At 40.0% G+C, this 12,141-nt stretch overlaps 1 protein-coding gene across 1 annotated transcript in view; it reads right to left on the bottom strand.

Annotated features, from left to right (window-relative positions):
- mta3 (metastasis associated 1 family, member 3) overlaps positions 1-12,141 on the bottom strand; it is a 33,129-nt gene that overhangs the window by 2,097 nt on the left and 18,891 nt on the right. The window contains 10 exon segments of the mRNA XM_034119268.1: positions 4,187-4,305; positions 4,397-4,428; positions 4,951-5,056; positions 5,058-5,113; positions 5,205-5,297; positions 7,048-7,270; positions 8,497-8,654; positions 9,497-9,615; positions 9,760-9,818; positions 10,914-10,988. Coding sequence (XP_033975159.1) covers positions 4,187-4,305; positions 4,397-4,428; positions 4,951-5,056; positions 5,058-5,113; positions 5,205-5,297; positions 7,048-7,270; positions 8,497-8,654; positions 9,497-9,615; positions 9,760-9,818; positions 10,914-10,988 — 1,040 coding nt within the window.

Genomic DNA, 12,141 nt, shown 5'->3' with positions numbered 1-12,141 from the left:
TAACATTATACGGACTATGATTGCATGCCTGTGTTTTGCTTTCAGGAAATGTGTGCTTTTAGAAATGAACTGCATGTTTATGTTAAAGCAGCTAAGCCTGCGGATAATGTTTGTCTAATAAATTATTTATACTAGGCTGACCAAAGGCTTGATGCTTTGAGAACAGCCTGCGGTAAAAAGGGCTGCTTACACTAGAAACAATGATGAATCTGGCATAGGCTGTGGATTTTATGCGACAGCTGATTTGTCACGTATGCTTTTGGTTTACAGATACTTTGACAATGATGTATGCTACTGGACTGAGGTAATTAATCACTCAGTTTGCTTGTACACATTTTGAGATTAGTAGACCTTTGACTCTTTAGCGATGTCTCCTCTCTGTTGCTGTTTTCTGCATATCTAACAGGAAACTAAAGAGAGAAGACTGCTGTGGTTTAAATGATGAAATGCATGACTAAAGTTGAGTTAAAGGGCGACAAGTTGAGGTTCCAGGCTGTTGAGAAATTCATTAAAACAGCCACTCAATCTAGTTTTCTGTGGTAGAATTATACTCTGTTATGATTAAAGCGAAGGGGTTACTTCTCTGCAGGATTTCCAGACTTAAAATGAACTTGCTGGTATTATCAAGACTCAGTGGGCTTTGTGCTGTGACGGAAAGGCTCTGTCAACAGCCCACATGCAACAACAGCACTGCATAGCCGTGGGGTGCACTCTCTAGTGTTGGACACAGAACTAATAATAATATTCATTCATATACAGACAAAAGTAAGATACATAACGAAAACATATAGTTTATTCATGCTCTCCTTCAGGCGGAGGAGAAAAAACACTTTCAGAATTTCTTCCTCTTTCCCTCTTTCTATGCCCTGAACCAGAAACTGAAAACACATCAGTTTCCTGCAGATGCCCAGCTGTAAGACAAATGTGCACTAGAGCACTCTGGAATTCTCTGCAAGCATTACGTTCCTGTAAAACCCGGTAGGCTATAGTCAAAAGGCCTGGCATTGTATGAAACAGTTGTGCATTTTACACATCATTCAAGTACAATTAGTCCAGCAGATATGTGAAATATCTGAAAGAATTGTGCTTTTGATGATAAAAACATGAAATTTGGCACACTGTTAGAGCATGCCCTAAGGAAGATTTTTGGCTATAGGGCCATCGCAAATTTGTCCAATGGCGGACATTTTGAAAATGGCCGCTATTGGTTGTTATTTTACCAGTAGTTTAGGATCTAGACCACCTAGGATCTTGATTCTGGTGGCTAATCCTACATTTTCAAGGATGGGGAATGCATTGGTACTATTTACAACATGCTAGAATGTAGCTAACTATATGTATCTGGTATTGGACAAATTTGCGATGGCCCTATGGCCAAAAATCTTCCTTAGGGCATGCTCTAACAGTGTGCCAAATTTCATGTTTTTATCATCAAAAGCACAATTCTTTCACGTATCTGCTGGACTAAATGGGCCCATTTAATACACAGCAAGCATGGTCTGCTTAATGTCACTTAGAGCTAGAGCCGAATACAAAGCGAGGAAGAACAGAGCAGATTTAGCTCTGCTAGCTCATTATCTAAAGCTCTGCTGCATGTCTGTTCAGCTGGCCGTTGAGAGGAGAAAGGCAAACATGTAAATCCACGCTCAAATATACCAAGCTGTCTCATTTACATTTCTGTTTCGCTTACTCTCGTTCTGAGCTCTAATATTCCTCATTTTTAGAGCTTAGCTAAAATATTTATTTTTCCAAATTAAACTTGACTGGGGGGAAATTCCCAGATTGGTACTTTTAGTATCAAAAGTACACATTTTAAGGACAAATGTCTCCTGTTACTGATATATTTGAGTTTGTTTATGTAATTCAGTGGTTCCTAACTCCCTTCCAAAGGGTCCCAAGACAATTTGTGAGATAATTAGGATCTCATTAAGAAGGGGAAATGAAATGTGTCAATTTGTATACAGATTGGAATAGTACCATGAAGATTTGACCTTGTTGATCCTGAATTTGCTTTAAGGGCCACCAGCAGGTTGAAATCGTCAAATATCCAGTGAGTTATATCTTTAATATATTAAATGGCCCAAGAATAAATCTTTGTTTGATTCACAGTTCTTTCATCTAGTGCCTTTCTTGTCGGATATTGGATTGATTGCCATGATATATTCTACTAACATTTCTGGTCCCCTTAAGTTGACTCCTGTCTTTGTTGATCCTTTGTTGATCCATCATGACTTTCACATGTGCGGTTCACAGTGAAATATCTTGGCAGCTAGAGGGATTGCCATGAAATTGTATACGGATTGTCAAAGTCTGCTATAGGTTGAATCCCAATGAGATTCTCTGACTGGTCAAAGGCGTCTATTATTCAGTCAAATATCTCATCGAGTAATATACTGATTGGCCAAACATTATCAGGTATCTATTGTTTTATTATCTTTTTTTCCACTGTGTGCTTTGTCAAACCCTTGCAAAGAAACATTTCCCTGTCTCTATTTGTCTCTCTCGCCTCCCTGAAAACGTGGGAGTGATCTCTCACTCCTTCCCCCTGCTCTGTGACACTCTGCGCTCTTCCTCACGCTGAGGAAAAGAAAGAAGGAGGAGGAAATGAAGCTTCCGTTCATATTTCATTAGCAGCCGCCGTTCAGAGCAGAATCTATTAATACCATTTATTCAGAAAAGCATTTATTGTCTCTACAGGGAGAGCGGTTAGCGGCAGTGTAATATAATAAAGGGACAGCCTTCAGAATGTCTCTCACACATAAACACAAAGCCATGTTGATATTGGTGGTGAGTGAGTGATCCATACGAGAGCAGCCCCGGTTAATGGTGTAATGATATTTCCAGTCCTGGCTCCTCGTTGGCCCATCTGCACCAGTTAGCCGCTCTAATTTTAGCCTCGCTGATCGGTGGGGGGCGATGGGCGCCGGGTGCTATGGCTCATTAAGACACAGGCTTAATGAAAGAACATCTTTCTCCCTCACATACACACATGCAACATTGATCATTATGTGCATGTGTGTATGAGCAGGTGACAGAGTGTGTGTGTGTGTCGATGTATGTTGAGATAAACAAATAGAAACTGATTTTCTATGTGTAAAACGTAATGGCATGTTTATTCAATTACAACATAATGTGTGCTGAGTACACAAAGAGAAACAAACCATCAAATGAGTCCCTCTGCGGTTTGGCTTTTTTGAGACATTATCAATATACATGTCTGCCTGTATTAGAGTTTAAGCAAGTTATTTTTTGTACATCAATATCAGCAATTTATGGAGGAGTTGGTTTTATTACATTTTCATTATTCAGTAAGAGTGTATCGTAAATCTTACATTCCTGCCCACAATTTGATTCAACTTGAGTATTGAAAAAAAGCAAATATTTCTACAAATGCAGCACTTTACACTCAATTAAAGGCATTTATCAACATACAAACATACTCAAAATGACATAAATACCTTTTATTTTTATGAAGATTAATTTAAACAAAAACCTAAAATGTCAACCTATACATTAAGTTAATAGGCTTCATCTATCAATGGTGGCCAAGAGTATCCGAACCAAATTTGATGGCAATCTATCCAAAAGTTGTTCATGCGATAAAGGCTGTAGAGGAGAGTTTTACAATATAGAGGACACGATTCAAGGTCCACCATCACCATGTATAACATTGTCAAAGAAAATGTATGTTTGATGTATGGTCAGGTGTTCAATTATCCTCTAAACACTATCCTATATCCTGGAGATTTTTTCTATTGGCATAAAAGTACTTAAAATCATAATAGAAACAAATATAGACTATACAATACGCTCAAAGTTTAAAAAACTAAAAAAGCCAATATGACCTTGGTAAGCTTCTCCTCTTGGATAAAAAATGTTCTTCAGATAAAAAAAACGTATTTAAGTCCATCGACCTAGGTGCTTTTACCATTCTAATTTTGGTAAAAAATAAGCACTTTTATTGATATTTTTTAATCTATTTTAACGCTGCAGGCTCCCCACTCTATTTCATCTGAATGACTCTGCCTGTGTGTTTCTGAGAGCACTACTCAACTGTCTGAGGTCACCACCTCTCAATTCTTCTTATTTTCTGTTGTTCTCAGCATAACTTGCTTTTTACCTTGACACACACACACATACACACAGTCAGCCAATCAGAGGTTATAAAAGTGTCACCTTTGCTTACCTGGTCTCCCGGGTAACAAGGAAGAAGCTGTCATCAGGGGCATCGATCCAGTTGGGGCGCCTCTTACGGATCGTCACTCCTCCCCGGCTGTTTCCACTGCTGCTGCTGCGGCCGTTATGCTGCCAAAAGACAATTAAAAACAATGTTAATAGAATAAGCTGGGACTCAGTTGTACTGGGTTTGTTTAAAAGCAGAGTATAAGACACCCACCAGGGGGGGTCCACCTGTTGTACCAGGGTTATCTGCAAAAACAAAAGAAAGGTGCATGAGGGAATCTGTCACTTGTGAAAAGTATTGATTACTTTTCCTTCAAGTGGTGCAACAAATGACTGTTTCAATTTCAGTAAAAATAGAGAAGTTACCAATAAATAACAAAGTGTCAGACTGAAGTTGAATCATCCAATTTATCCAATTGACCCCCATCTGCTGATTCGTTTTCATTAGAATTAGTTGTCATTCTCTCCAACGAGCTAGTTTAGATAAGAAATGGTAGAAAAGGTTATCAACTCCGGGTGTATTTCCACTAATTTGATTTGATCAAGCAAAAGGATTAGGACATTGGATTAGAACAGTCTGGTCCCCAAGGTTCATTCACATCATTTTCCAACTTCTTTTTTTGGGGGGGGGGTTAACAGATATTTAACAAGTAATGACTTTTTGCTTCGAGGCATGATTAAATTAAGCAATAACACTCTTATTGAACAATAACTCATGTTGACTTTTGTGGAATTGAGCTGAAAGAAAAAGAGCATCTGTGTGTGTACCTGAGCGTCTGTCTGGCTCAGCCCTGCTGTGGTGATGGTAGCTGCGTTTTCCCAGCATGCCGTGGGGGCCGTGTGGGAGAGAGGAGAGGAGGCGTCGAGGGGGGGGGCGTCTGCAGGCCCGGGGTGCGGTGGGAGCGAGGGGCTTGGGCTGCTGGGCGGGACTCTGGAAGAGACACTGGAGCTGCATCAACTGGCTCCTATAGACCATCTGAATATTCTATAGTCATCATTTCAGTTGATTATGTGTGATTTACCTAGAAACTGCACCACACTGGTAAGAGTGCTCCTCTGGGGGGCTCTGGTTTTGGGAAGGTGAGTCCCCTGCCCTTCTGAGACCCTTAACATATCTAAACCAAACACACACACACACACATTATACAAACCACTGCAGACAGTCTCTCAGACTATATCTGCTCTTTCGTTCTACAAGTGTAAGACTTGAGACAGAAAATAGAATTGTGTATGAAAACGGAAATGTCAGGATGTCTTGTGCAAGTGAAAATAACCTCCTTTCATTGTGAAATGAATTATGCATGTGACAAATCCCTCTAAGGTGTGAATGTGGTGACTTATTTCACACAAAATCATATATCTACATGCACATTCAGAGACCTTAATACATGCTTACATGCACACACAAACATAAATATTGTAAACACACATACATTAAAATATGATGGTCAGGCACAGGTTGAGTCCATGCTGTAGTGGGGGGAGTGGGGGGGGGGGAGGGGTGTTTTTATGGTTCCTCGGAGTGTGGTGGAGTTGATGGACAGATAACACGGGACACATGAAGCACAAGGACTCAGAAGAGATGCTTTCAGGTGGGATTTTATTGGAGGTCGACTCTCACATTCACACAGTGATGGAATAAAAAAAATTAAAAAAAGAGCAAAAAAGAAGAGGTCGAAGATGAGATGAGGATATTGCAACAGCTGTTAGAAAACGGTGGATGGGGAGAAATGGCAAATCATGTCTGCAGGATTCACAAGCGAGAAAAGGCAACATGATTCATGTGATTTTTGCATGATTTGAACACAGGAGAACAGCTGAGTGGATGGCATGGCGAGGGAGGATATGATCCAGTTGATGACTCCGAATGGGTGAGACTGATCGGCCAGCAGCAAAGAAGTCAAGAGCAGCTTCTTATTATTGTACCAAAAACAAAAAAAAGTCCTAAAGCTTCAAGCTCTCGTCTTTCAAGTTTTATCAGTGCAAATTCATCTAAAGCTCATTTTCAACCCAAACACAATTCATTTTACACACATGATTAGCAGCATGAAGAAAAATCAGTGCGCAAAGAGGAACAAAGATGGTGATGGGAAACACACTGCAGCTGAGGTTCAGTATTTACAATAAACATTCAGTGACTTGTTCTGCCGTGACAGAGTGGGCACGCCTGTACCAGGGCGCCGTGCAAAATAGAGCTTCTCTTAGAAAATACATTTTCTCTACGTCTAACTTCAGCAGGTACGCGGCTCAGACTAGAATATGAGTTCTATCGATTACAATCTATTAGTTAATAAAAGCAAATTCAGTTACTATGCGTGTTTTCAAAGGGTCTGCAGGTGTGATCCGGGAGAGTAGCCCTGTTTAACCTATACATCTGTGTGTATCATTCCAACAATGGCTTTCAGTTCACAGTGACCAAGAACCACAACAGATAAGAAAATAAAAAAATATGAATGAAAAGATGATCAAACTCATAGTTATGAGGACAGGCAGTCTTTATTGGAAACAGGGAGTGGGAGAATACAAAAACCAAAATAATAATAATAACAATAATAATAAAAACAGAAAGAGACAGACAGGAGGGGCAGATGGGGGGGTTGATGGTGGGGCAATTGGGTGAGGAAGGTTGGTGTGAGTGTGTGTGTGTGTGTGTGTGTGTGTGTGTGTGTGTGTGTGTGTGTGTGTGTGTGTGTGTGTGTGTGTGTGTGTGTGTGTGTGTGTGTGTGTGTGTGTGTGTGTGTGTGTGTGTGTGTGTGTGTGTGTGTGTGTGTGTGTGTGTTTCTGTATGTCTGCATGTGTTGTGTTTTGTCTGCAGGTGTGTGTGTCCATGTGGCAGAAGTTAGGAGGAATTTAAAGAGCTCTTACACTCTGCCTTTATGGCCCCACAGTTAATGGGGATAAAGGGCCGGCGCGCTGCGCGGCGCAGCCTGATGACATCACGGCACATGTGCCGGGCCAGCTTGGTGAGGCGGGTGGCCTGCAGCAGGAAGGCCTGCTTGGTCTTCATGTTGGACTTGGGGCTGCCGCTGTTTCGCATGGGTATCATGTGGTTGGACTGGCGAGCAGTGTGGCCCCGAGAGCGAGGCTCCTGGGAGGGGGAGAGAGGGAGAGAGGGAGAGGCCGCTGAATCAAGCTGAACTGATCACTGTGGCTGCTAAAACATTAAAGGTGGTTTGAAAACCTTTTATCTCAAACAGTTTCTTACTATGAGCTTCAAAGCCATTAAAGTGTATACAGTGTTTGAAATACAACACCACTGAGAGAAGTCAACACAAGTTTAACACAAACAAAATACTAATATCTTAGCATTTAAATATGAAAATAAAAGGAATATAGTCTATTATAACAATAAATCCTACCTGCATGAAGGTTAATGGAGGAGTTAACTCAGCTTTATGGTTCTTTTGGAGGCTGCCGTTTGTTGTGCTGTTATTACTCAGAGGTGATTCTCAAATATTTTCCACCCTGCTTATGTCACTGAGCGTAACTACAGCCTCCAAATGACCGTATGATTCAGCTGAATCGGCATCTTATTAAAAACACCGAAAATGAAAACTGAACATTCTAATCTTCATGAAGGAAGGATTGAATGCAGCGCTGTTGTATCAGACTGTATTAGGCTGTTGAATCATGCTGATAATGCTGCTGCAATCCATTTATGCCAGCTGGTTTCAGGGGTTATGTTGTAGTGTACGCAGGCTAAGAATAATCAAATGATTCCCATAATGTTTAACAGAGCCATAATTGATGGTTTTAATTACAGAGTTAGTGTCTCTGTATTGAATTGTATGCAAATGAATCCCTAAAATAGAATAAACGTATATAAAAAAATTGGTTAATTGAAGAAATTGCTGTAATGGAAAACAGAAATGAAGCATAATACTAGTTATATTTCTTTAAAAAAATATATATATTTCTGTCAGCATAAAAAGGGGTAAACTACAGCATGGCAGGTGTGTTGCTTTTTTGAAGTTTCAATGAAATGCTGGACAAATCCTGCATTCCAGTGTCATCCGCACACATACAAACTAAATCTCTCTCTCACTTTTCTCACTTAAAAAAGGTGTGTAGACGTATTAACAGTTCATACGCAAGATACATAAAGTTTAGATTTGACTGAATAATTGATGTTAAACTTTACTGAGCTGCAGTTGTGTAGTGCTATGCTTTATAACACATCTTACTTTGGGATACAACTATTTAGCAAGAGATAAGGTGGTTTTGAATATCGCATGAAGAACGCACTATTCTTTTCAGAATTTTCGCACATACATCGCATGTTTTTTTACATGTGTGCATTCTGGCGGAGCTTACAGTAGGTACTGGACTGGGGGAGGTACTCTCCTCTGGGACCTCGGCTCTGCTTGGCATCTTAAGGCCTCCGTACTTCTTCCAGTACATCCAGCAGGAAACGCAGAGGCGGCACTGCATGTTGGGAGGGCCCCACGAGTACCACTGGGCCGACTGCATGGCTGTTAACGCACACAAACACATCATTGAAGGTTAGAAGCATCGCTGCAGAAAACTGATCATCCGCCCTGTTATCAAATCCTGATTTTAGTTTTGGTGTATCAATGGGGCAGGAGTTTTAACCTCAATATGTTTAAAGTATAGGTCACTGACTAGAACATACATTTAAAGTTTTTTTGTGATTATTTTTTGCAATGCTTGGACTCAAATTGGTCAAAGGCTGGTTTTACAAATACAAAAAGATAGCGTTTCTGGTTGCTGCTCCACAATCAAAGCTTCTGCCAGACAGCTATTGTAAGGATTATTTTGTAAAGCGGCTTTATCAGCCAGTAGCCATTGTTATTGCTTCTATTGAGACAAACTTCTTCGTGAGCTTCACAGAAAAGTTTGTGCTCATTTTTAGGAGTGATTCCTATAATTCATCATTTAAGAAAAAGCCAAACATTCATTATTTAAATGCTTTTTCCTCTGGGTATTAACATTGTAAATGTGATCATTTCGAAGTATGAGGATATTGCTCATTTTCACTATTTTCTGTCAATTTATAGAAAAGAAAATTCCAAACAACTGTCAAAGTGAAGGGAGATATTGCCCATAGGAATAGTAACAGCTTTCGGGTTAAATCGGTAGAAAGGCAGTGAGGGTGAAAATAAGGGAACGTATCTCTTCCAGAGCCAGAAGATCTCTTAAGTGAAGAATTCAGCTTCAAACACTGCCTCAGTTTCCCTTCCATTTCTTATTGACCCGTGCTCAGTGCCCATGTGATTCAATTTCACAGCTGCCGTGCTCAAACACTCACTCTCACACACACACACTCTCACACACACACACAACCAAAACTCACTATAGCAGCTCTCGCAGGCTCTGCCCCCGCCTGCTACATGGAAGGCCCCGGGCCCCGCTCCATTCACTGTCGCCATCTTGCCATTGGTCAGTGAGATCTGGTTGGGGTTGGGCTTGTTACTGCCAGGGAAGAACAGGAGGAGATTTAAGGAAACAGACAGCAGCCACATTCTGCAGTGCTTTAAATCAAGACATTAATTATGCATTAAAAGCCACGGTTACGGTAATATGCAACCAACCTCTATAAAGGTGAAAGCGACTTACTATGTGGGGATATAAACCTGCTTCAGTTTGCTCTCTGCCTCTGCTGCCTTCAGTCTCTTCTGCTCAAAGAGAAACACAGTGGATTAGGGCTGTCCCGAATACCATTTTTCAGCAGTTAATATTCGGCGCGCGCTTTACCACGTGTATTTCGGTTTATTCAAGGCATTCATTTTGTTATTCTACAGTATTGTTGTTTTATAGTGTAATTTGGCTTGGCTTCCTATTTTGTATGGACATGCTTTTATTTTGAAGGAGAGTTAGCGCTGTTGAAAGGAAGTTGTTGTTGCTATGGAAACAACCTGACGGAGAAACGGAGCGGAGATTGACGGAGAAAAGTAATATCTACATATAAAGACGGAGAAAGTAAAGGATAAAGTTTATGGTTAAGTGTTAGCACCCCCCGAAGAGGCACAAGCTCTTACGTTGATATTGGAGATTTCAATCAATTCAATTTATTCAAATGAATAACGAAATAGAAAACCGAATAGTAATCCAACGACCAAATATTCGGGTACAGCCCTACAGTGGATTTATTCATCAACAACAACACATATCTGAAAGCTGTGTCCCTACTTATCAACTATTGCTTAAACTTATTTGACAACTTCCCATGCTTTTTCTGCACAGAAAATCCACTCTCCTCTTGTCAAAACAGCTTTATAATATATGTTGTGGCTCTGACACCTTTTTGACAGATAACATGCTTTCTGATTGGGGAGGCGCATGGAGTTTTAAAGATGACTGCATTTAACAGGCTGGGAAGGTACACTGAAAAGATGCTACTGTGGTGCAATATCGGAATTGTAGGATCTAATATTTCTGAAGTTTGAGTCATTGTAGAGACTAATATTGAACATTTCTTTGCCTCTGCTATCGGTTTCGACCATTATGTTCAACATAAGACATGCAGAACATACTACAGAAATATGTTACATATATGCGGACATACACACCAAACAGCACATCAAAAACATAATTTAAGACCCTGACACACGACAATATGTACAGATAACTTTTCAAAAATCTTTATTTTGTCTGTTCTCATGTAAATGTAACTTAAAAAAAAAAGAGTATTCAACAGGGCACCTTTAAGCCTAACCTAAAAGATACAAATGTTTAAATGACATTATGTGTAAATCCTGAACGAGTCTCACCTGTTGCACATATCTGTCTGTGGTCTTCCACATGTAGTAGTACTCGATGATACTAGTCAGAGACTTCCATGGCAGCTTCACAGGAGGAAGTAATGAAGAAGTGTGAAGACAGGGGAACAGAAAGAGAGACAGAGAGCAAATTAATGATATTAATATCTCATGTTCTCGCCATCTGGGTGCGAACGCCTTCATATATATATTCATGAGAGGCAACGTGACCACAGAGGCTGAAAGCTAGCGTCTTTGCTCAGTGCTGAGCCCCAGACCAAAACACACTCCCTCACGGACACACACAGTGATTCACACATTTAATAAGTATTCATGAGCACCTGGTGCCTCCGCAAACACCCATATCCTGCCTTTATTGTAGAGTACAGGTAGAGTGGGCAGGAGAGTTCAATAGAAAGTGTCACCCCCTGTTGGCTTGAAAGGCGGTAGTTAAAATTGGTGATTTCAGTTTCCCTTTACAGAACTGTGAATCATGAAGATTACAGCTAATTCCAAATGTTCAACGTTTTTCGCTGAGGAGGTCTCAACATTTATAAAGAAACTCTTGAATATACTTATGCAGTATAAATAAATCATCAATGGTGCATTTATATGCTAAGTAAGTTATAAAAAAAAAAGCACTTTTCCACAAAAAGTCAGCTTGTCACAGAACCTGTGCTTTTTACTTAACTCTTGATTCTGTGATTACGTTTATTATACGCAGCCCACAGCGTAAGTTCAATTTCAACGGACATACATGAATAAACAAACAAACAATAAAGTAATCAGTCAGTGAAGAGGGAAATGACTCACTTAAAGGGTGAGCATATATGCCTACTCTGAATAAGAAAATAAATCATGCAAAAATAACTATAAAATGGAAGCAGGATCTACATTGTGTAATAAATTGACTTTACATGTAATATACTAAGAGGATTGAGTGTTGAGTTACTATTTTAACAAACTGTTATTGTTTCTCATCTTAGGACTGGATTTTAAAAAATGCAGCACGTTTATCCTGTTCCTGTTCTTCTGGTTAGAGAAATCTTTCAGACATTCACATTTTGAGTCTAGAGGGGAAATCTTAGCCTCATTTCGGCCTGACTGAGTTATTGAAAAACATATGTTTGCTTCTTATGACAATTACGTATAATATAACACTAAAACACTCCTGAACACAGAATAGTGCTTGTGTCTGATATGTCGTTAAACAAACCAGAGTTCAGTTGCAAAGACAAAC

This window comes from Trematomus bernacchii, unplaced genomic scaffold, assembly GCF_902827165.1.
Source record: "Trematomus bernacchii unplaced genomic scaffold, fTreBer1.1, whole genome shotgun sequence".
Taxonomy (NCBI): Eukaryota; Metazoa; Chordata; class Actinopteri; order Perciformes; family Nototheniidae; genus Trematomus; species Trematomus bernacchii.
The sequence above is the reverse complement of the archived record's forward strand: the minus strand, read 5'-3'. Positions and strand labels throughout refer to the sequence as shown.